Raw genomic sequence first — 23,780 nt, 5'->3', positions numbered from 1 at the left:
TTCCTTACTTTATTTTTTTTTTAGATCTTAACACAAACATTTAAAAATAATTTTGGTTTATTTAAAATGAAGTTAAATTTGTAATTTGTGTTTCAAACAAATCAATATAGTGTGTAAGAAAATTTTGAATACAAACATTATGTCGAATATATAGGTGGCAATCGTGGACTATTAAATGGTAATGAGATTAAAATTCAGAGCATTGAGGTATAATTGGGCTGGTGTGAAAATTTCAGTGTTTGCGTCAATATTTGAGAATGGTCGATACAAAAAGGTGATGAGTGATACTTACTGCCATGTGGAAAAAATTTTGCGTAAATGTCTTTGAAACAGTCTTCATGTACAACACCTTCTGGACATTCCTGGGTGGGAAGACAGAGAAAGAGAAATTATTAAAAGAAAAGCTTTCAATAATCTAAATATAGTGGAAATATTATTGCAAAAGGTATATATCTAAATAATTCTGAATTTTGTTATTGATATAATTGAACGGCCTTTGTGACTGCGAACTGTTTAATAAACTATCAATATCAGCTATTTTTGTACGCCAACAGGAGATATTAATAATTTTCACTGCGGTTTACAATTGTACGTGATGGTGAAAATCGTGTGATTTTATTACTATCAAATTCAATATTTCGGTTAACAATGATAAATGTTTAGTTATTTTTTATTTGACATATTTATATCCCAGAACTGAATTGTCTGAATAGAAAATTGATTTACGTAATCTGATCATAATTAGGTTTATGAATTAAATCGGCTTTCTATCTTCTATGACGTATGAGCGACTTTATTTAAATGAAATTCGAACCCGGTACACGTGCCATTATAGAGCCATTGCATCCACAAATTTACCTAATCTGCCAAATAATAAGAAATCCTTTTAACTTGAGAAATTAGACAAATTCAGAGGTTAAAAAAAATATAAGTAAAGAAATTACATTGGAATACATATAGGGGAGACTGGGGTAAAAAGTCACAAAACGGATATTTTATTTTTTTACAAGCTACCCGAGCACCTCCAAAATTTCTAATTAACGCAGTTTTATAGGAAATTTACCGCTCTACAACTTTGTGAAAGTCATTTTCCTCTATTTTGTAAGGAAATACATTTATCGAGCCGTTTTCTGAAAGGTAATTTTGTGATCATTCTCAAAAATGCTGGGGCAAATAGTATCAGGCATAAGATACTATCACATTTTGATTCGCTTTATTACGGGATTACGTAAATTTAAGTAAAATACCGAGAGGACATATTTTCATAGGAAATTTATTCTTCTACACCTTTGTAAAACACCGTTTTCTGTATCTGAGCGAGAAAAGCGCATTTTAAGCTATTTTAGAAAAAACACACAAAAGACTGCAAATCGTTTGACCAATGCAATCAACAAACGGCGACACATAGCATTGACGTTTCTTTTCACCGTGGGATATCAGAAATTGTTTCGGTTTTTCTTACTTTTTGCTCCATAGCTTTTGTTACTTTTTACCCCAAGTGGTCGTTTTTAATAAAACGATTTCTGGAGAAAAGAATCTTTGTAAAATTCTAAAATAGTTAGCGGATTCGTATTCAAAGAATATCCAGATAATTTGGGAAATATTCACCAGTGCATCAAATTTAATATAAGTAGGGGGAAGTGGGGCTATATTGAGCTGTGGGGTTACATTGATATTCGATTTTTTCTCATATTTATAAAGGAAACTCCGCTTTAACGTAATATAATTTAGATAGGCAAAACAATTGTGAATCTAAATAAAACAATTGTAAATACCAGCTGCCTTTAGAAATATGCGGAAAATCGTATATCAATTTAGCCCCACAGCTCAATATAGCCCCACTTTCCCCTAGCTAATAATTGATATTTTCTACATGAAAGATATTTCAAAAATAGGGCTAAAAATTTCGATATTTTTTATTTTCTAAATTCCTTGTTCAAATTCTAACAAACTTACGACATTGAAGAAGACCCATGGAGGCTATTTATGGAAAAAAAATTTAGCCGCTATCTTACTTATATTGGAAGATATTGAATTTTGAATTTTCGATTTGTGACTTTTTGCCCCAGTTTTCCCCTACTCTTTTTATGATCAATAATTCGAAATGTACTTATATCAGTTTTTGTTTTTACTAGGATTTTTGACGTTATAGGCAAATAAAACGACTTTAGTCATTTTCTAAAGATTTAAAAATCCTTGATAATAACAATTATGATTTTATATCCTATAAAATATTTACATGCCTAAGGGTATGGTTTAGTGCATTTAGAAACTTAAGAGTAATTTAATCTCAATTCTATCAATTTTCATTAGTCCTAATGGCCTTGACAGACCTGAGGATTAGCCGAGAGACGGCTTAGCGTTATTATATTCGAAATAATGGTTAGACATCATTTCCATCATTTTCCACTAAGTCGTCTCTCGGCTTAAGTCGTAAGTATGTCTAGGACATAAGATTTGCCAAAAACCAAAAGAGGTGACGTGGAACTTAAAATTTAAAGAAAAAACTGCAAGAAATATATGAAAATATTTCATGAAACTATTTTATCCTCTACATTTTTGTAGAAAATAAAATTATGAAAATTAAGATAGGTTTGGTCTTTTTCTACATTCCCGGACAGAAATTCTTAAAAGAAAATTTAAAAAAAAATGTATTATAGTGCGGAATTTGAAAAATATTTTCTCAAAAGTTTCAAGTTCTTCGAAAAAAATATTCTCTCGAAGATAGATTCTTTAGAAATATCTGTCTCTACAATGGGTCAGAGGAAAATGTCAAGTTTATTTGAATTTGATCAAAAATCAATTGTTGAATCGGTGAACAAGGTTTATTAAAAACTAGTGCACCGATTTCATTATAAATTTTCATTCTTTCTATTTTTTTGTGCTTGAACAAAGGATTATTTTCTATTCTCGCAATTCATTTTGTAAAATGAAATGTGATATAACATATACCGAAACGTGTACTTTTTTCTATTAAACTCTCAAAAGTTCAAATTTAAATATTTTAAAAATTATTTATTAAAAATAATCTTAGTTGCGTAGTGACAGAAACTCTTTAGTTGTTTTTTTTTACTTTAGGTGATTATATTAATTAGGCGAATTAGATTAATCGTACTTCAAATACTTTAAACACAGTTTTTTTAACCCCTTAAGGACGAGAAAATTTTCACTGATCGACAATTAACAATAAAAATGAATCAGATTTTCTTTCGGTGTTTCTTTCACCTCTATGGACGCCGATAAAATATTAAAAATTGATTTAGTTTAGAGCCTATATTTTATGAAAATTATGGAACATTTTTCTTTCTCTGGCGATCTCTACTTCAGCGGATAGGCTATGAATTTTCAACTGATATGTTTTGTTGCTGCATTAGGGCTGAGTGGGGTAGTTCACGTATGCATTATTTTTGAAAATATATATTTTTGTGAATAGTGCTGTGTTATTTTAAAATAGCCAAAACATAAGAGAAACTAATCGCACTTTGTTAGTTTTAAAAGCATTTATATTTACGTTTAGCAAATGAGTCTTAAACAAAAGTTCAGCTGCGGAAAATTGCCCCACCATCTTCTAAACTTTTACAGTGAGTTTTAATGTGAAATTTTGTTAGTAATACTATGAATTATTCCATAATTTAAAAGTTCTGCTGTTGCATATTTATCAACATTTAAAACAAAGTGAATAATTTAGGACACACTCGTTGGAAGTATATCTGAGTTTCAAAAATTTATCAATATGAAGGTTATGAGATGAAAATTTAACCCAATCGAAGAAAAAATTCAACGAATAAGAGAAACTGAAATAATCACGTTATTATTTCACAAAGTTTGTTTTTAAGATTTAGTGGAGTTATTTAAAATTTCAGCTATTTGATTTGAATACCACATAATTTCTAGTAGTTAAAAAAATATCCTTCAAAGTTATTTCCATTATATATTCATTCCATATATTATTCATTTCATGAATACCTCTAGCATTATGCTATTTGCTATGTATTTGTGATTTTCTAAGATATAATAAGGAGTTTGAAAAAATGAGCAATAAGATTTTACTTACAGTTTTAAATCCTCTGTACATCACTCGGATTTCTTGTCTTGTGAATTTTGTTTGTCGACAGAGATCTTCTAGTGCAACGGGAATTGGTTTTGGAACACGTGTTGGCTCAAGTTCATACACCACTTCCTCGAGAGGACTGTCAGGTGGTGTAGCCATGACTCAATTGTGCAAAAAACACAACCCTGAAGTGGTCTACCAGACCACGAAAGATGTTCCAGATTGACAGAAATTCTCAAGTGCAGTCAATTCTGATTCTTAGTACACTAATATGAAGAACATTTTTCCCCATGGAGGTGATGCCCCGGTCTGCTTTACCGAATCATGATTGGTTTCTGATGACTGGTATGCTGAAAAATATGAGAAGAGAAACTTTTGTTATTATATGGTTTTTGGTATACTTCCAAAATTGTGCTGAACGTAGCAAAAAAACCCATAACCACTCTTTAACCCAATAAAAATTCAATTTTATAGAAACTTTAAACTTCGTTTGCGTTCAATTTAATGCAACATTGTACCTTCTATTTTTTAGTAGAGTTATTGATATCTTTATATAATTTTTCAACATATTCGATGTTTTCAAAGCCTGCACTTAAAATTACTCCTAAAAGTGGGGAAAATTGCGCTGTCTAATATATTATTAAAATTTCATTGTTCATGGGGTGGTACAATTAATATTGCATAAGAAAACTTTTACCAATTTTTCTTGAGATCTGGGTATATTTACAGAGAATTTCGATTTAGAATTGGTACAAGGATTTCAATAAATTCACAAATCAATCCTTGGAAGAAAAATTACGCAATAAATAAAACTTTTCAACTTTTCTTTCAAAATTCGAGAGTGTTTAAGTTCTTGCTGTATAATAAGAATTAATATTATTAAAATTATTCCAAACATTCTTGAAGCAAAAAGAGATTTAAATATTTAATTCAAATACCTAATATCAAATTAAGGATTTATAATTCTGAAAGAAAGTAGGGAAAACTGGGGCACCATCAAACACGGGGTTGCACCAAACACTAATTTTTATTTCTAAATTACTTGGACTATTTCAACCATTTCTTCAGTGGACAAGCATCCCTACAATGCCTATAAATTTCTTTAAGTCTTGTCCTTTAAAAGTCGAATATCCGATTAAAAAATCGCAGTGTTTGGAGCTACCTCGTGTTTAGTGGTGCCCCGGTTTCCTTTATGTCAAAAGTACAGTCCCATATTTTAACCCCTTAGTTTGAATTCTTAGAAGAATACTATGGAATGTACGGAATGGACGACAAATGATTCTTTTAACTAGTAAAATCACTCCAAATATCAATATAAAATCTATTTTTTTTATGTCTAACTATTCCAAACCTATAAGAAATTGTTCCAGAGGATGTTTGCAGGCTAGAAAGAGTTTTTGTTCAAAAACAGACATAAATGGTATTTTGTGATAAATAAAAATACTATTTGAGTGTAAAAACAATTTTATATCATGTGAAAAGCTCAAATCTTTGACTTCATGAAGGAGTGCCTCTTGAAGCTCTTGAATTTTCTCTGCTGATGTCTCTCAATGCGGGTCATTGAAAAAGTATATTATTCAACCAAAGGAATATGATATTATTCTCTAATTTTAGTGAGTTTATTCAAAAACGGACATCAAATTGGGACGGAGTTATCAATTTATTAGCCATAAAATAGATATTATTAACCTCGTAAGACGAGATGAGAAATGGTAAGCCATGCTCTTTGCAAACTAGAAAATTCGCATCGTTTGAAGGTTCATTGTGTGCGAACTATACCCACATTCCCCTAATATTTTTCCATGCGCTTATTTAAAAGAATTTTTAGTTCAAATGAAGCAATTTGAATTAAATGTCTTCCAAATACCATCAAGTTTCCTTTATATCAGAATTCCATCTGGTATTGATGATCTTCCACAATAAAGAATTATGAGTAAATGGGTAGTATTTGTTCATAAACTACGAGTTCATCCCAAAATTTTCATTTTTAAAGGTTTTAGAAAATTATCTCAAACATTTTAGAAATTAAAGACAATTTAGAAATATTCAACATTTCCATTTCGGCACAGTTTATCTGAAGTTTTTTGTGTTTTTCTTAAGGTTTTAAAGAAACCTTGGCGTTAGAATTGCCTTAAGCTTTGAAAATCGATGGCTTATTAAAAGCTTTGGATTTTAATGAAAATAAGTTTTGCCAAGAAATACAAATATTATTATTAATTTTAAAGTAGCATAATGAATTTTGTATTAAATATTTTTGAGCTTTTACTCATTAAGTCTTCGAAAGCTGTCTCTTATCATCTGATAAAGATCTTTAATTTTAAATTGTCAAATTTCTTTAAGCATTAAGCTTACGTAATAAAGTGCAGTGATAATACCACAGTTCTTTCACCTTCAGTAATCATTATAAGGCTTTTAAACTAATGAATACTAAAAGTTTTGCACCAAAAGTCCTTTTATTAGACTATAAAATGCATTTTTTGTAAATTTGTACATTTTATGATATAATTAATTATTTTTTTAATATTTTCCTTATACACTTTAATATTGCATTGATCTTTCCCGAATATTGAAACAATGAGGTATAACTTTTTAATTATATGGAATATTTAAAGCTTTAGCAGAGCTTTAAAATTAAATAAGCATTTCCCGTTGATTTATGTTTCTCAGTGGTTTGAATATTCTAGTAAAATATAGGAAAATTTATGGTGACTTTTGCTCTTTAACACGTCTTCTGTTGTTAGTGTGATTTTCTCCCTGTTCGTGCAGAGAAGTGTGAGAAGGAATGGAGCTTAAACATGAAAAAATCTCACTATTACAAGGTTTTAGCCACAAGGAGCGAAATGGAAGAGAAACAAAAATGAAAGTTTCTTGAATCCAAATCGATTCATCAATCAAAAATAAATAAAATTATTATCTTAATAGCAAAATCTTAACGATTGGGGAGTAATCAATGACATTTGGAAGCTAAAAATACTATTCTTAGTTTCTTGAAAAACCCCCAAATGTCGGAATGACTATGGCCAAGTGCCTGATACCAATCTTCCAAGTGTCAACTTTTCTTCATAATCATTTATAGTATAGCAGAGCCGGATATTGTATACAGTGCTATAATGTAAGCTATATATGGAAAACCCGGAAATACTGCAAAGTACATTTTCTTACAACATAATCATGCAATAGCAATAAATATAGTGGGAATGTGACCTCTGGTTCTGTAGCAACGCAATTCCTTCTGGAAAATCCGACCACCTTGTGTTTAGAAGTTGCTTTTTTTGGGAGGGAACCACTGGTATACCATAGCATTTAAAGAGATTTTCACTTTGTGCCGAGGTGTCGTAAAAGCCAGTGCTACAAATTTTGTGAAAATAAAATCGATATTCTCTGCTCCCTGGGTTTTAGCACACAAGAAAGGACTACTTTCACTACTTTAATCACTTCACTCCCTTTTACCCCAACTACATTGCAAAGCTAAAGTGGTTCTTATGTTATAAAAAGCACAGCTTATGTTAAAGACTATATTCGTTATTTAATTGCAGCTTTTTAAATGAGCGAATTCAAATAATAATTTCCTTACAGATATTTTATGGTGAAATAGAAGCTTTTAAAAGCAACTGTAAATGAAACAATGTAAGACCTTTAGAGTAAAAGCCTGTTTAACTATTAATGTAGGAAAGTTTTAACCTCTTATGCTTTGTTCTTCTTATTTGTAATTAACATGAAATATAAAATTTAATTTTTAATATGTTGACGAAGGTTTAGTAATGGACAAACGGACGGGCAAACAGCGGGAAAGCATTTTTATCAAAACTTTAATGTCGGTACTAAAATTTACCCCCTGGAGGGGGGCTGATTTATATTTAGAATCATGCAACGAAAAAATTTCATCATACTACAGGGATCGTGTGCTTTTAGTTAATAAAGTTTTTCCATTTGTTCTAAGTTTTTTAAAGACTTTTGTAGCCTTATAGCCTCTTATAATAAATACTCAATCCTTGAAAATTTTGGTAAAATTGATAAGTATACTGCTAGATAAAAAATCGAAACACATTTTTATTTAATTAATTGATACATTATCGTTTCGATATTTACAAATCTTTCCTTTCCAAATTTATGTTTTTTATTTTTTTTTAATTTAAATGAAAATCTGCCTTTGAAACTGTGTGTTTCTTAGAGGCAACATTACAGGCAGGAAATTATTTGCGTCCACCGCTGTCTCAGCGTTGGGGACCAACCTACTCCAGAGCCAAACGGTGGAAATGCTCCTTCTCAGGTTGTATAAACCAAGGAAGGGACAGTACAGTTTAACAGAAGTGAAAAGAAGAGAAAAAAAAGAAAACAGCCAAAGGCAAGAAAAAAAAGCAGTCAAGACGTCATAAAGGCTTGGATCAATTTCTAATTTAATAAATTGTATGTATACTATTAATAATTTTATAATTTCTTCTTATTTCAATTCTATTTTCTGAAATAGGGTCCCCGGCTCTTGATCTTTTTATAATGTTGAGGGGTTGAGAACTTCCAGGCTGAAAGCCAAATGGACTCAAACCACTCAGACTAATCATTTAGCTAGAATGTTAGCCTCGTAAAAAGTGACGGTAAAAGAAATTTTTTCGAATAATCTCTTATCCCTGATCCTAAACTATCAGTGTATAATAGTTTGGACTGATCCTTTTCTGCTAAATTTTACGGGCTAAAAATTCTCTAGGATCAGCTTGAGTCTATTTACGGTTTTATAGTCTCCGGAAGGGAAATTCTGTAAGACTATGACTATGTCATATGACAAATTTTTGTTGTAAAATTTGGGATTAGGATAAAAAAGCCCAATGAGTACCGAAGCCATTGCGAAGAGCTCTATGAAGTTCTAGTAACTTATTAACGACTTTATGAGTCGGATTTGCAATGTTAGTCATTTTAAAATACTCGATCTCCAAGGTATTTTAGTCAGTAGATACCCCAACTACCAGACTCCTGGTAATAATAGTATTCCGTATACATGAACTTCTCATCTTTTGAGCCTACATTAATCTCTGTGGAACACCCTAACTCCTCTACATTATCAAACTACAGTGTAGTTTTAGATTTAGATCCTTTCATTTTCAAGGACTAACGACCTAATTATACATATTGAGTTCCGAGCTATTAATCCTTACATACTCCTATGATTTGGCTTATGTGCTACAAAGACTACAAAAAAAAATTTTAGCGGAGGTTTAAAGCATAAAAATATTTTTAAATTCCTGAAAAAATGTATAAAAAAATCAGGCAAACTGATAACAAAAATTTCAGACTAAGTAATTTATCGAGTTTTATAATCTCTTGCTAAGAAGATAGTATTAGCATTGTTCAACTTGTTAAATGTGATTAAATTTTACGATTTTTAAATGAATTTTTAATTGCATCGAGTGACTCAAAAATTAAATTATTCAGAATACTTTGACTTTGGCCAACATGGAAATGCCAAATTCCCCTATTCGTATTTTATGGGTTAAAATTAAATGCATGCTACTGTAATTCGATTAAAGAACATTTTTCAGTTTTCTGTGTAAATTGAATTTAAAAGTTTAAAGTTAAAGTTTTAATTGATTATTATCACGACATTCAAATCATAAGTGGTATGAGGGAAATTCTGCAGGGGAAAAATATAATTTCAAGGGTTACATCCAAGTTGGTTACCACAAGAATCCAACTATCCAAAAATTCAGAAAAGCCTATATGGTGTGTTCTTTTATTGATCAGATAAAGTAATTTAGCACTCTCATAAAAACATTGAGTGAAATGTGTCGTTAGTGTTGCGATATTTGGTGATTTCTTCACTAATGAGGCATGGAGCTTTTTTGTTATTCAAATGCTCGGTGATTCGGTATTTTCCTGAAAATTTCGTACTATTGGAATTCAAGCTTGGCACGAATTTTATATTTATCCTTCATGCAATGTAATGTAAATGTTATTTGTGAACCATCCCACCTAATAGAAAATATTCATTGGTAAAGTAAATCAATACACATCCTGATTAAAGTTTAGCATAATAGTTGGGAATGTTTTACAGTGCATGGCTGAAATAGCCGTGTGAGTTTTATATTTTTGTGTGATGTCTATTTTTGTGGTTTTCAAAGCAACAAAAACAAAGAAAAAAAATACTAGTTCCCAATATTTTTTCACCCTAAACACTGACCGTGTATATTGTTATTTTTTTTGTTGCTTTTTCTCTATATTATTGCTCCAACTCTAAGAGTGAACAATATATATATGTATTTTCTTTGTTGTTATCAAATGGACAAATCTTTTTTCTCTACAAACCAACACGTCATCGACTTCCAAAGCAGAATTTTGCTACCATAGTGAATTTAAATTGAAAGATATCACGAAAGACTTTTCCTTGATTTTCACCCCATTTTGCCACCCCACATTTACACATTTTGGTCTGTTAATTTTGTGTTTTGCGCTACTCTTCTCCACTGTCATTATTTTTTCTCAAAAGAATTTTTCAAGAGTGCTTCTACTGTGTAATTATATTTTGTAATTTTCATTCTATCCGGATCATATACATATAATTTTTTTAAAAAAAAAGAAATTTCCGTAACACTTTTTGACGGAGGCTGAATTGAAGGATTTCCGCAGTGGCCAGGAATCCATAGAGATAATGACTAAAAAATGTTGCAGTATATTGTAAGTGTTTCTCGCAAGTTTTGTGATCTTCTCTATTTTATAAAATCTTAATTTCATGAATCATTAGATGTGATGATTTGATGTAACAGAATAATTAATTCTTCACATATGAATTTTATTTTTATCAAAGATTTTATTGAAAAAAATATGTGTAGGTATTTATTGAATGATCCTTGGTGATAATTATATAAACTTTCATGTCTCAATTAATTCAAACATCTCAATGTTTTGGCACTTTTCACAATCCAAATAAGATATTTGTAATGAGATGTGAAGGAAAATCCTCTACAAATTGTGTAAATATTAAGTGTGTTATTTTATAAACTTATCATGATTCAGTGAATTGTTTATCTTTACTAAATAAATCAAACCATTTTGATATGTAAGAGAAACAGAAGTCTATAGTTTTCTCATTAAAAGAGAGATAATTAAATGTGCATTATTCACAAATGCATTATCTGCAAAATGACAAAGTATAGGATCAGAATCCACAATCATTTAATTAAATGTAATAAAACGATTAGTTTAATTGATGATTGATTATCACTGTCTCTAGGATGAATTTTAGATATAAATCTGCTGAATTTGCAGAAATTGCATAAATTAACTAATTTATTAGACTTATAGTTGAATTGTCTATTATCTAAATCTAAATATCTCTTAGTTCATTGCGTTTATTGTGTCCACTGATGAACGTTAATTCAACACTCATATAAAATTTGGCTCTCACAGAGAAATTTCCCAAACTGTTGAATTAAGAAATGAACCATAAAACGCCCGCAATATTGCACATACAATGTATTAGTTTTGACCAAGAAGACTCTTGGAAGCACTGCATTATTGTTATAGCCAGTCTTTAAAGAACATAACATTTTCCGGCAATTTTCTCAGACAAAACTTCTCATAAGTTTTTCGTAAATATCCCTATGATTTTCGATTTACTGTCTGAACACATTACATAGAACTCTTGACTTTGAATGTAAGTACTACAGTGACTGATCTATCTGATAGGCTGACACATGAAATGTTATGATGTGAACTGTTGTCACCACTAATCTTAAATCTGTATCATTTCAAAATTCACGATGTTTAATATAAATGTAACATATACTTTTAGACTAGAAAAATAGTTATTTGTTAATACAGAGATGGAAAAGTGTTTAAGCTTTGTAAAATGCTAGAAATTATGACTTACTGTGTTATCACACTTGCACATTAAAATTTTATTATGATTCACATTAATTGTCGCTGGTGAGAGTCCAAATGTGTAATTTGTGTGTTTGAACCATTTTATATTCAAAATTTGATCTATTTGTTGATAAAAAGGTAGACTTGGCCCGCAAAATTTGATATAAATTGATTTACAGCATTAATGCGAAAAATTAATGAGATTTTCTCTTTAATTTTTTAATGTGAAAAATATTAATCCTTTAGGTAAATTTAAACTTATTTTTCCAGGCCAAGTCCACTTCTTTATCAATAAATACAAAAACCCCAAATATTAAGTGACTCAAAGACACAAATAACATATTTGGACGCTCACAAGCGACAATCAATGTGAATAACATTAAAATTTTAATGTGCAAGTGTGATAACGCCGTTAGGCTATACCTCAAATTATTCTTGCTTAATTTAGAAGTTATAATAACAAAGTTCTTCAGAGGTTGTAATTCATGCACACAAAATCCACAAATTCATGTTCACAAATTTTGCATTTCACAAAATTCCTTTTTATATTATTCCTTAATGCTTAGCAACTGATATAAATTGCCTCAAAATTTGCGAAAAAATAACTTAAAAATATTAGAATTGATTTTCGGATAAAAATCATTATCGTTTCATACTTGGTTCATTATCGGTATATTACCGTTTCATAACCAGTGGAAATTAGTTCAGACTAAGTAGGGATACCAAAACCCTCCAAACGACGACGTCTAAATTGACTATCGGTTCAGAACAACGCGCTTTTAGAGCTTTTTCAACCTTTGACTTTGAAAAAATTTTATTAAGAATGTCATTAGGGTGACCTCTTTCACTGGCGAACACCGGAAAGTCCCTCATTGCGCCAGTTCATCATCATTTATTAGAATGATTTCGTTTCTTAAGTGAAGTTAAAGTGTGGTGAAAAAGAAAGATAATTAATAGCAAAGTCGAGTCAAACTTGGGTCCTTTGAAGGTCTCAACTTGCTATCTCTAACTGTTTATCTTATAAATCTAGTGCATAGACGGATCAAGCGGGGGCGTTAGAAAACTTAAAAATTCACTTTTACAAAATTCTACCAAAATATGAGGTATTCGAAGTTGAATAGTCGAAATATACATCAAAACTCAAGAATTTTATAATATTATTATTATTAATTTTAATATTATTTAAACTTTATTAATATTATATTATTAGAATTCAAGCTTTCTCGAGGTCGAGCTTTTTTAATAACCCTATCCCTATTGAAATTTCCTCTAATCTTTTGTAATGAATTTTGAATTAAATTTTGAGAGTTTTTCACAAGAAGATAATAAACAGAACTAGAACTTAACTCATTGATACTGTCAACTAAATTTAATATTTTACTGCTCATATGTTTTTTTCTTTAGAAGTATGAGTAAAAATATTTTTTTATTGATGGATAATCTACTTGTACTCAAGGGATAAAAAATCTTTTAAGAGATATATAAGTTCAGAATGATTCAAGATAATAATAATAATAAGAACCCTTTTCATTTTTTTATTACACAAATAAAATAATTTTGAATAATAATACGCCATAAGATAAATTTTTCAAACATTGCCTCTCTTGCCTATAAGCTATCTTAAAACATCTAGGGGAAACTGGGGCACCACCAAACACGGGGTACCACCAAACAGTAATTTTTATTTCTTTGGACTATCTCGACCATTCCTTCAGTGGACAACCATCCCTATAGTGCCTATAAATTCCTATCGGTCTTATCCTCAGATATCCAATATCCCATTAAAAAATCGCAGTGTTTGGTGGTACCCTGTGTTTGGTGGTGCCCCAGTTTCCCCTATAGTATAACTGTGAGAAATGAAAGAATAATAATGAAAAAATTTATTTACTAAGACTTTGAATTTTTGGAATTGCCCCCTGATTCTCCATACGCTAATAAAGAATATCTATCCCTGACACTTTTCTTTTTATCTTAGATTTGTAATTAGCTAATTTTGTAAGATTAGGCTTTATATTATAAATCTAATTGATTAAGATAAGAATTTATTATTGTGGTGACATTATAGAAATATTTTTTTTTAATGAATTTCACTGAGACAATAGCTTTAGAAATGGAATTTCTAAATAGTTGACATTGTAGAAATACTTTTCGCATTAAATTCTTGGTAAAATAGCATCCAAATTCTCTTACACTAATAAATTTATATGTTTCAGAGTTTTTGTTTTAACATAGTAAAACATGCAAAATCCTTTTATTTCTTTAGTATTTTATGTATATACCACAATTTGCAGACAATTATTTGTTCACTGAAAGCTTTTACAAATTGTTTCTTGACTTTTTTATATCTACTTTGCTATTTAAGAGAGATTTAAGCAATTTGTCCAGCAGTTTTTCGGTTTATACTCACAATTCTGTCCTTGTATACATAATATATAAAATTTGTAACAGTATCATGTAAGTGTAGGGCAATTGAGTGAATTGCATAGCTAGAATTGAGGATAATATCGTGGGTGAAGGAAAATTCTTGCATGAATCTCAAAGAAGATTTCAGTATTTCAGAAATGGTTTTGGTTAAATGTCCTTCCGGGAAGTAGCATGTGGGATTTTGGGACGAATCTGAGGAACTATATTCCCAAAAATTTTTACGGTGCTTCTGCTTTATTTTGATGAGGCTGTTTAAGGCCAACGACGGCTAGAGAAATATTCAACAGGAATTTGTATAAATCTTTACCCGGAGAAGAACTTTCTGTTACTCTTGGGAGTATATTGTCGCGTATGTGACATGAATTTAAGGCTTTCTTAGGCACTATGCCACTTTCAGAAAATGTGCAAAGAATTTTTCTCACGATAGACCTATACATAAGATTTATGATATAAATTTCTTTTACTACCAAAATCCAAATATAAAGATAGTGTAAGATATTGCTTTTAGGGTTTTTATAGAATTTACCCATTTACGATTCTTATATTAATAAAATATTTTTGATTAACTGAAAAAGAATTGAAAGAAAAGTGACTTTACATGATGGAGTGAAAAGTTCATTTCTCAAATCATTCATCTCTCTGGCATTTACCAATCATGCAGTTGATTGAAAATCAATATTGCTTACCATTCATTTTGATTATTCTTGTTGGGTCTTACATTTTTCTCATCATTCTTAGCCATTCTAGTGAGAAAATATTTACACGAAGGAAAAGTGAATTAAAAGAATCCCTAATCTTGTTCAAAAGTTGCGATTGACTGGGCATTTTTTTGCTGACTCTAGCATTTTAATCCACTGAGAAGGTACTTCAGAGACAATTGCTTTCAATAAAGCACAAAACATGATCAACGTGAAGGAATTTCTCAATGAAATTTACTCTATAACATAAAATTTCTTTCATATCGTAAAAGTTATGCTATGGTTCTTAAGCTGAGATTTTAACCTCAAAATAAGGCGTTAGGAAAATGTTCCCCGGAAATATTCAATATTTGACCTAAATATAACATTATTAATCTGATTATAACCCCATAAGGAGAACAAGGAATCTGATGAACTAATAATGAAAAAAAAATATCATCGTGTCTGCAATTGATCAGAAAAAAAGTTGGGAAATTCACCATTTTACTGCTCGGACTCCATAAAGAGAGCAGTAAGGGAGACCAGGGTAGAATTAGCCACTAAATGAAATTTTTCATTACGTATAATTTGTGCAAAAAAATGTTTATATGAGGCTGATAAATGTTTCAATATATAGTAAGGAAAGTATATATTCAGAATAAAGAGTGGTTTCCTCAATATTCCTTCAAAGGTAAACTGTAAGATAGCACTATCTAATACTATACATAGGGGAGACCGGGGAGGTTTGGGACACTTTTTCATGTTTTGACTTTGAGACACTATTCCAAAAAACCACGATAGTGTATCATAATTTTATGCGGTCTATAGAATACTTATGAGTATTGACTTTAAAAAAAGTACTCGATAGAACTTGGAAAACAACTGAATTTTCTTGGAGAAGATAAAACATTTTATTTGACGCTTTGTCCCAAACCTCCCCGACGTGGGGCAGTATGGGACGCAAAAGGTGATGTTTGGGACGCGTTTTTTCTCGCATAATTTGTATTACTGGAACACGTTAATTAATTTTAAATACCAGATTAAAAATATTTCTGATAGAAATAAAAATGTTTCATCTTTTATTTACACTTAGTAATTAATATCAATTTTATTTGTACAGTAGAGTCATTTATTGTCAATCAATCATTTAAAGTATTTTCTTCTTATTTTCCATCTACCTTTCTTTTCTTTTTTTTATTCTAAATATTGCAATCATGATTATCAAATTCCTCAGGTGAGTAGATTTTCTTGCAACTCTTAGTTTTAAACTCATTGATGGATTCCTGTTTGATTTTACGACAACTGCACTGTACCTGTTTTCTCATTATTTCTCCGAATTAGCTCTCGCCTTGCCTTTTCTGGAGAACTTGTTCGAGAAATTTTCAAAAAAAATAGTTTTTAACTAGATTGGGCAAAGATCGAATATCCTCTGAGAAGCAATTATTGATTCCCAAAATATTGATGGTTTAATTGCCCCTGTAGTTAGAGAAATCTGCTGCACTGATAAACTTTGCACAAGAGGGAGATTTCCAGTAGAAACTGGGCATTACTCTTCATTTTGACAATAAACAATTGCATACCACCTACAATCTTGTCGAAAATCTACGTCCCATTCATCCCCTTTCAGGTGTCCCAAACATCCCCGCGGGTAGTTTTGGTATTTAAAACCTTTATGTAAAAAACAAGAGTGTATAATCTCTGAAACTTTTATAAAACTATGTTCCTACACTGAGAAAAAAAAGAGGATGCGATTAACTTTTTTTCCTCGTAACTTTAACATTTTTAGGTGTAAAAATATATCAACATTTTTCAATGTTAATTTTACACTTTTTTAAGGGTAAAATAAACATGAAAAAGGGTACCTTTTACTCCCAATACACCTAAAAGGGTAATATTTACACCGATTTCGGATCAATAATGCAGGGTAAAATTAGCATTTCCGGAATGTTATTTTAACTTTTTCGGATTTCTCTCAGTGTAGATTGCACTGCTACCTAATGAGATAAAAAAGTTTTGATTATATCGCTGATATAAAATACAAAGAGGAAAACTGGGACGTCAAAATATACGATTTTTATCAATTTTTAAAAAAATGTTCATAGAATTAAAACAATAAAACTGAGGATATCCATTCTTTTAGTCAAGATACATCTTAATATTGTCTATGATTGAATAGTCGTTAAATTCCATTTATTTAACAAATTAATTGAAAAAATCGCCTTGTCCCACACTACCCCTGTCCCAAACCTCCCCGGTCTCCCCTACATGGCTAATTCTGCCCCGGGTCTCCCCTACATAATCACTAAATTTTTTCACTTTTTTTGTCAAAGGTTAAAAGGACTCTACAGAGCGTATATCTCAAACGAATGGAGTCATATTTCGGCTCGTTGGAAAGCTCTTAAAATTGTTGAAAAATAAGAACCGATTTCAATAGCTTCGGAACCGGTTATAAGCGGATAGGCAAGTATTGTCCAAAAATCAATTGTATTTCACCTAAGCTATTTTGATTTATATTTTAGAATCATCTAAGTGATTTGCTTGTGTAGAGCGTACGGCCTATTCGATACATGTCAACCCTGTCTACGGCTGTATCCCATCAATAAAAATCCTTTATTGCTTTCCCAACAAGTGCCAAATGCTAACCGATTTCAATTCAGCTGAAAACATATGTATTTTCAGTTGAATTCTGCTAACCTTACAATGACGCTCGCGAGGCAGTTCCATATCCAGATATTTGGTTATCACTTTTTGTTCGAGAACTGTTGACCGAACAGCATATTTTTGATGATCGACTTATCTAAAATATGCTGAAAACGCTGTATTTTTCAGCTAACTGTGCTCGCTGGGTTGACACACCCAACCCTTACCATCCCCAGGCGGGTGCTGAGGGTTGTTATATGGTGCTCTTGTTGTTAATGGCAATTAACACTAGTACTTCAGTGAGTGAGTATCAGTCGCCGTGGATAGTTCATTCTCAGAAAATTGAAATAAGGTGGCAACCTCAATTCCCCATTTTCCCTTTAAAAGTTTTTATTTTATTTAGATGAGCCTTTTTGGGCTTACACTTGATCGTATTCAAAAAACATTGGATGAAAATCCTAACTGGCATTTACCGCAAATTTTAAATTCAAAGTTTCATAGCAACGATTGTATTTAATTTTATGCGAATGTATGATAGTGGTATAGAAGGTGTGATGGACTTTATTTTTCCAATATTTGATAATTTTTCTATAATTAAAAAAAATCTGAAAACCCAAAAATGATCCTGTAATAATACGAAATTTTTTTTGTAAAATCCCATCATTTTTTATTGAGTTTTAAATTAGAAATTGACATTGAAGTGACTGTTTCTCAAAGATCAATGAAGAGTTCATTACATAATCCAAAATATAAATTCAGAAAATATCGCAATTATTTCTCAATCATTGTAAGGTGAAGTGCCCTCGAGTCGACCGGTGGTCAATATTTGAATGTTTGATGGTGAATTTCTTTAAAATTATCACTGATTCGTATTTATTTATGGAATAATTGACCTATTAATGTTAGATCATACTCCAAATACTATAGCAAATATAAATAAATTGAATAAATAACTCTACCGGTTGAATTGAGGAACCGGTCGACTTGAGGGCACTTTACTTTAGCATGATTATTTCTTGAATAATATATCGTGTGAGTGAGCTACATATCAAATATCGCGACCACAAGTTCGTAATAATCCCATTAAAATGGTTAAAACTTATAGTATTGACTTTATTTTACATTTATTGTCAAAAATGATAGCATACTAAATATTTTAGATTGAGGTGTTAAATTTAATCATCAAAAGTTGTGAAATCATTAGTAAATTTCTTAACGATTTAACGTATTTTTAACCGTTTTTCGCATCTGTGAAATATTTTCCATAAATTATTTAGTAGGGGAGACTGGGGCAAAAAGTCACAAATCAAAAATTTCAAAATTCAATATCCTCCAAGATAAAAAAGATAGCGGCTTCAAATTTTTCTATGTATAGCCTCCATAGACCTTCCTCAATGTTGTAAGTTTTTTAGAATTCGAACAAGAAATTTAGGAAATAAAAAAGATCGAAATTAGTAGCCATATTTTTGAAATATTTTACTTGCAGAAGATATCCATCGTTACCTACTTATTTTTCAAAATTGATGCACTGGTGAATATTTCCTAAATGATTTGGATTCATTGAATATGAAGCCACTATCTATTTTACAATTTTACAATGATTCTTTTTTTCAGAAATCTTTTTATTAAAAAACGACCACTTGGGGTAAAATGTTACAAAAGGTAGGGTAAGTGCTCATAATTTTGGACAGTTTCTAAATTTGGACACTTTGAGGGTAAAATTGGACACTAAAAATAAATTGATTAAAATGATGGATTTTTATTCCAATATTTGATGAAAAATGAATTCTATCTAAATATTTGTTCTTTTTGGAAGATTTTGACACTAAATACGTTAAATTTTGAATATGATTTGAGTTGAAATTGCTTTGTGAGCAATTGCTTACGAGAAATATGACAGAACTTCGTGGCTTACTTCAATCTTATTTAGTTTTGGTGAAGTACTAACAATGTTTCTTCGGATTTTTTGAGTGATATTATTGAATATTCATTGAATATTGTGTTGATTCACGTTACTGATGATTTGTACATTTGACCTGAAGTGAGATTTGCATTGTGAATTATATTTTTCGTGTGAAAAATGGGAAATTTTTTAAGACATTCACCAGTGAGGTGATGATTCTTATTTTGGACAGGTGTTTTTCTCACGAAATTTCGTGAAGTTTTAGCTTTTGTGATGACAAGGTTGGACAAATGCCTGGAGAAACAAAGGAGCATCATCTCTACGAAAGAGATGTAGCGAGAAATGCCTTGAAAGGCTCCCGGAAAGGTCAGGGAATGAGCGAATCTGCACGTACTTGGAGTATCGAAGTCAACTCACTTTAATGAATGATATGGAAAGTTTCCGGGCTTCTGTGACATTCTACGTTTCCCTTACATGAACAGGAAGAGGACTTGGTAAGATTGGTTCATCAAATGAAGAACAATGGGCATCCCATTGAGGCGGATTAGCTGTCCAAATTTACGGCCAAGTTGGCCAAACTAATAAACAAGTTGTCCAAAATAAGAGCCAAGGTCACCTTTACTTATCAATTCATTTTTAAACGTATTAAAACTAATTTTAATAAAAATAAGACGATAAATAGCTTGCTAAGTTTCTAAACAACCCTTCTGAAAAGAGAGTAACAAGAAATGTCAATTAGTATAGAAAATATCGCACTTCAAACTTGGAACTTCGATGCTTATAAGCAGACTGTCCAAAATTATAAGCACTTCCCCTATAGAGCAAAAAGTAAGAAAAAATGAAGCAATTTCTAATGTCTCACGGCGAAAAGAAACGTTAATGTTATGTGTCGCCGATTTTTGTTTGAATTGGTCAAACATTTTGCAGTTTTTTGTGTTTTTTCTAAAATAGCTTTACAAAGATGTAGAGGAATAAATTTCCTATGAAAATATGTCATCTAAGTATTTTTCTAATTTACGGAAGCTCGTAATAAAGCGAATCAAAATGTGATAATACCGCATGCCTGATACTATTTGCCCCAGCATTTTTGAGAATGATCACATTGATAAAACGGATAAAACAATTAAAATTGAATAAATATAAAAGGATTGAAAATTTGGTTTTTATTTAAGGAGGGTTATGAAGGCTACCTTAAAGTTTGAAACCACAGTGTTTATTTCTTATTTTAGAAGACAGTGAAGTTTGAAATTTTCATCTGTCCATTTTTTCACCAGGTTCCTATATTAAAAACTTATAAGCCAGAAAGCTGATATTAAAATGCATCAAACAAAATAATTCATATCTGTTATTTATTTATTTATTTATTTATTTTTACCAGTTGATAGGAAAAAAAAAATTTTATTGATCGACGATTTGGTATTTTTGAATACATAGATGAATGTATTTCGGATCTTTGAGCATTTGATTTTGGTCAAAATAGGCCTCAAGGCCTAAGACCTTGGCAAGGGGGGTAGGTAAGGGGGGAAACAAAAAAAAACAAAATAATTAAAAGTTTATCTAATTTAATAAAATTGAACCGTGTATCAAATGTCTTGCAAACTTTTCTATAATGAAATTTTATGGTAATAGTGGTTTTATATTTGCAATAATTGTATTTTGCAAATTGCAATAAAATTATGTATTTAGGTAATGGATTAATAAATCCACTATACATCCTATAAGATATTCAAACGAGTGAATAGTGCATAATTCAACTCATCCCAAGAACTACAATGCTTGTCAATTTGGGTTAGGTTTGGGAAGATTTTGCCAAGATAGATCCATAATTATTTAATACCGTATGCAAACATGGGCTTTGGGTGATAGCCAAATAGAGTTCCTCTTGGCAGAGATTTTCTCTCAGTGTATTATGGGGATTTTTTCCATTGTTCTGTTATTAAAGTTATGTTATCATTCAATTTGAATATTCACCCTGGCGCAAACATAAAATTCAAACTACTATTTTAGTCCAAAATGGTTGTTTACGGTTTATTATTTTTATTATTACTACAGTTACTACCCTGAATTTATGGGTGGAAATTTAAAAATCAATCACTTCGCGGAAATTATAGCAATGATTCACTTAGAAATAAAATTTGCGGTGTACATTCTTTCTTTGGACTTCTTTTTCCTTATTGGCTGCGAGAATTAATTCTTTCAGGCATTTTAATATATGTGATGTTTGTTTTGCGCCGATTCTAGTGGTTGAATATTAATTCTGTGGAGCGATAATTGCTCGTCTGTTCCGCCAATTTTCCACTCCATATCGAACAAGTATGGGAATTGGTGAATTAATTATGTTGAACACTTTAGTGCGCTATTGACACCATAAAATCACAATATATGTCTTCATTTTTGGCAAGATATTGGATAAAATAGAGACATTAGAGAGGGTAGAGGATTTTTTTCTCTTAAGTATATTGATGTGTTATAGCAATGGAGTATGATTTTTTATGTCATTCATTAATATTGGAATCGAAAATTGAACATGAGACACGGAAGCACCTGTTGGAAAATTATTCCCATGCGATTTAATGTCTAGGGCTGTTCACACAGAATATTCTATGAATATGTAATATCATACTAGATAGTGCTGTACTAAGTTGGGTGTATTGTTTCAGATTTATATGTTGTGCGAAAATGGGGGTGATGTACAGTCCTGAAAACAATTATGAAACCTTATGTTTAGAAAAAATCGTGACTGCAGCAGATTAGGCAGTTTTTGATAAAAATGATCATAAAAAATGAAATTTGGTCAGTAATAAATAAAATTGAAATCATAAATATTATATGCACAAAAAAGTGAAATATTTTTGGCACAGAAAAAATGAAGAAGTTATGAATCATCTTGCCATAGGGGGAGGTGGGGCTACATTGTTGTACGATTTTTTCGTATATTTCTAAAGGAATCCCGATTTTAATATTATGCAATTTGGATACACAAAACAATTCTGGATCTAAATAAAATAATTGCCAGAACCTAGCTTCATTTAGATATAGGCGAAGAAATCAGATATCAATGTAGCCCCACTGCTCAAAGTAGCCCCTCCTCCCCCTAGTCATTTTGGTTTATAGAGATTTTTGAATCAGTTTTTAAATTACCAGTTAATTTTATTTTTATTAGTCAAAGTGCTAATTTACTGACCAAAACTTTTCTTTCCACATTCAATATATTGGGCTGACAAAATGTTTTCGCTATGTCCATCAAGCCTTATAATTCTAAACAATAACCGAAACCCATGAAATTCTGTGAGTTTACTGAAATATTTGCCCTTATTTTGCTGTCCTTTGTCTGATTTTTTCAAAAATCTCTTTAATTTTTGAAATCTTTGAAGGTAAACCAAACGGGTAAACACGGTAAACATTAGGGCTAAAGACCACTAAACATTTTAAAAATTTATTTGAAAATTTAACATTGATTAAGTCTCATTTAAATTACCAAAGATTTTTTAAAATGCTAAATTTTGACTTAAATTTCTCAGAAACCTATAAAGAGCTTAATGCGGCATTTAAACAAATCTATCCAAAAAATATTTTCGTACAATTTGTCTAGATCAATCAAGTTTTTATTCCAATTAGCTACTAAAGCATCTTGCTCGCAAAAAAAAATCATAAATAAATAAAATAAAGTTTTGTCTTCAGTAATTTTAAATATGACCGGGAATACAACTAGTTTTTGTGATTTGTAGATCACGTAAAAAAAAACCTAAATATCGTGAAAATAATCTCATAGTTTATACTTAGGTCATTATTTATCTGTTTAGTGATTCGTATAACCGATTTATATGTCTCAGAGATTTAGAACTCCCGTGATCAAACCAATCTCACGCGAAGCGATTGAGAAATGCGCTTCTTATTGTTGATTAACATTTTGGCCTTAAGTAATTAATAGAATTAGGGTAACTATACCAAATTTCGGCATAGTTGCATGTAAGCACCAAAGTCTTAAGTTTGAAATGTAAGTTTTTTTAATAAAAAATGATTTGTTATTTTTTTTAAGAAGTGTTGCTTGGAACCTTGTAGATAGTTTATCGGGTTTATCGTCTTTGTTTTTTTAATAATCTTTAATTACATTTTAAAATAAATGAAATTTGAGACATAGCTTTGGGTAATATTTCAGCAACCTTGATTCTCATAGATCCTTGCCCTTCCGGAATTCTTCCAAATTCTTTTTCACATCATCGCGTTCGTCGAA

General features: G+C 30.6%; 1 protein-coding gene across 6 annotated transcripts in view; it reads right to left on the bottom strand.

Annotated features, from left to right (window-relative positions):
* LOC129808738 (Kv channel-interacting protein 1) overlaps positions 1 to 23,780 on the bottom strand; it is a 303,848-nt gene that overhangs the window by 274,952 nt on the left and 5,116 nt on the right. For all 6 annotated transcript variants that reach the window (XR_008752455.1, XR_008752453.1, XR_008752454.1 and 3 more), the window contains 2 exons: positions 4,055 to 4,401; positions 293 to 362 (listed from right to left, as the gene is read on the bottom strand). Coding sequence is in view for 3 of the 6 variants with exons in the window: in XM_055858544.1 (XP_055714519.1) it covers positions 293 to 362; positions 4,055 to 4,210 (226 nt within the window). In the remaining 3 variants the exon portion in view is untranslated. The remainder of the gene's footprint in view (positions 1 to 292; positions 363 to 4,054; positions 4,402 to 23,780) is intronic.

The sequence above is a fragment of the Phlebotomus papatasi genome, chromosome 1, assembly GCF_024763615.1.
Source record: "Phlebotomus papatasi isolate M1 chromosome 1, Ppap_2.1, whole genome shotgun sequence".
Classification (NCBI taxonomy): Eukaryota; Metazoa; Arthropoda; class Insecta; order Diptera; family Psychodidae; genus Phlebotomus; species Phlebotomus papatasi.
This window is presented reverse-complemented; position numbering and strand designations above follow the sequence as displayed.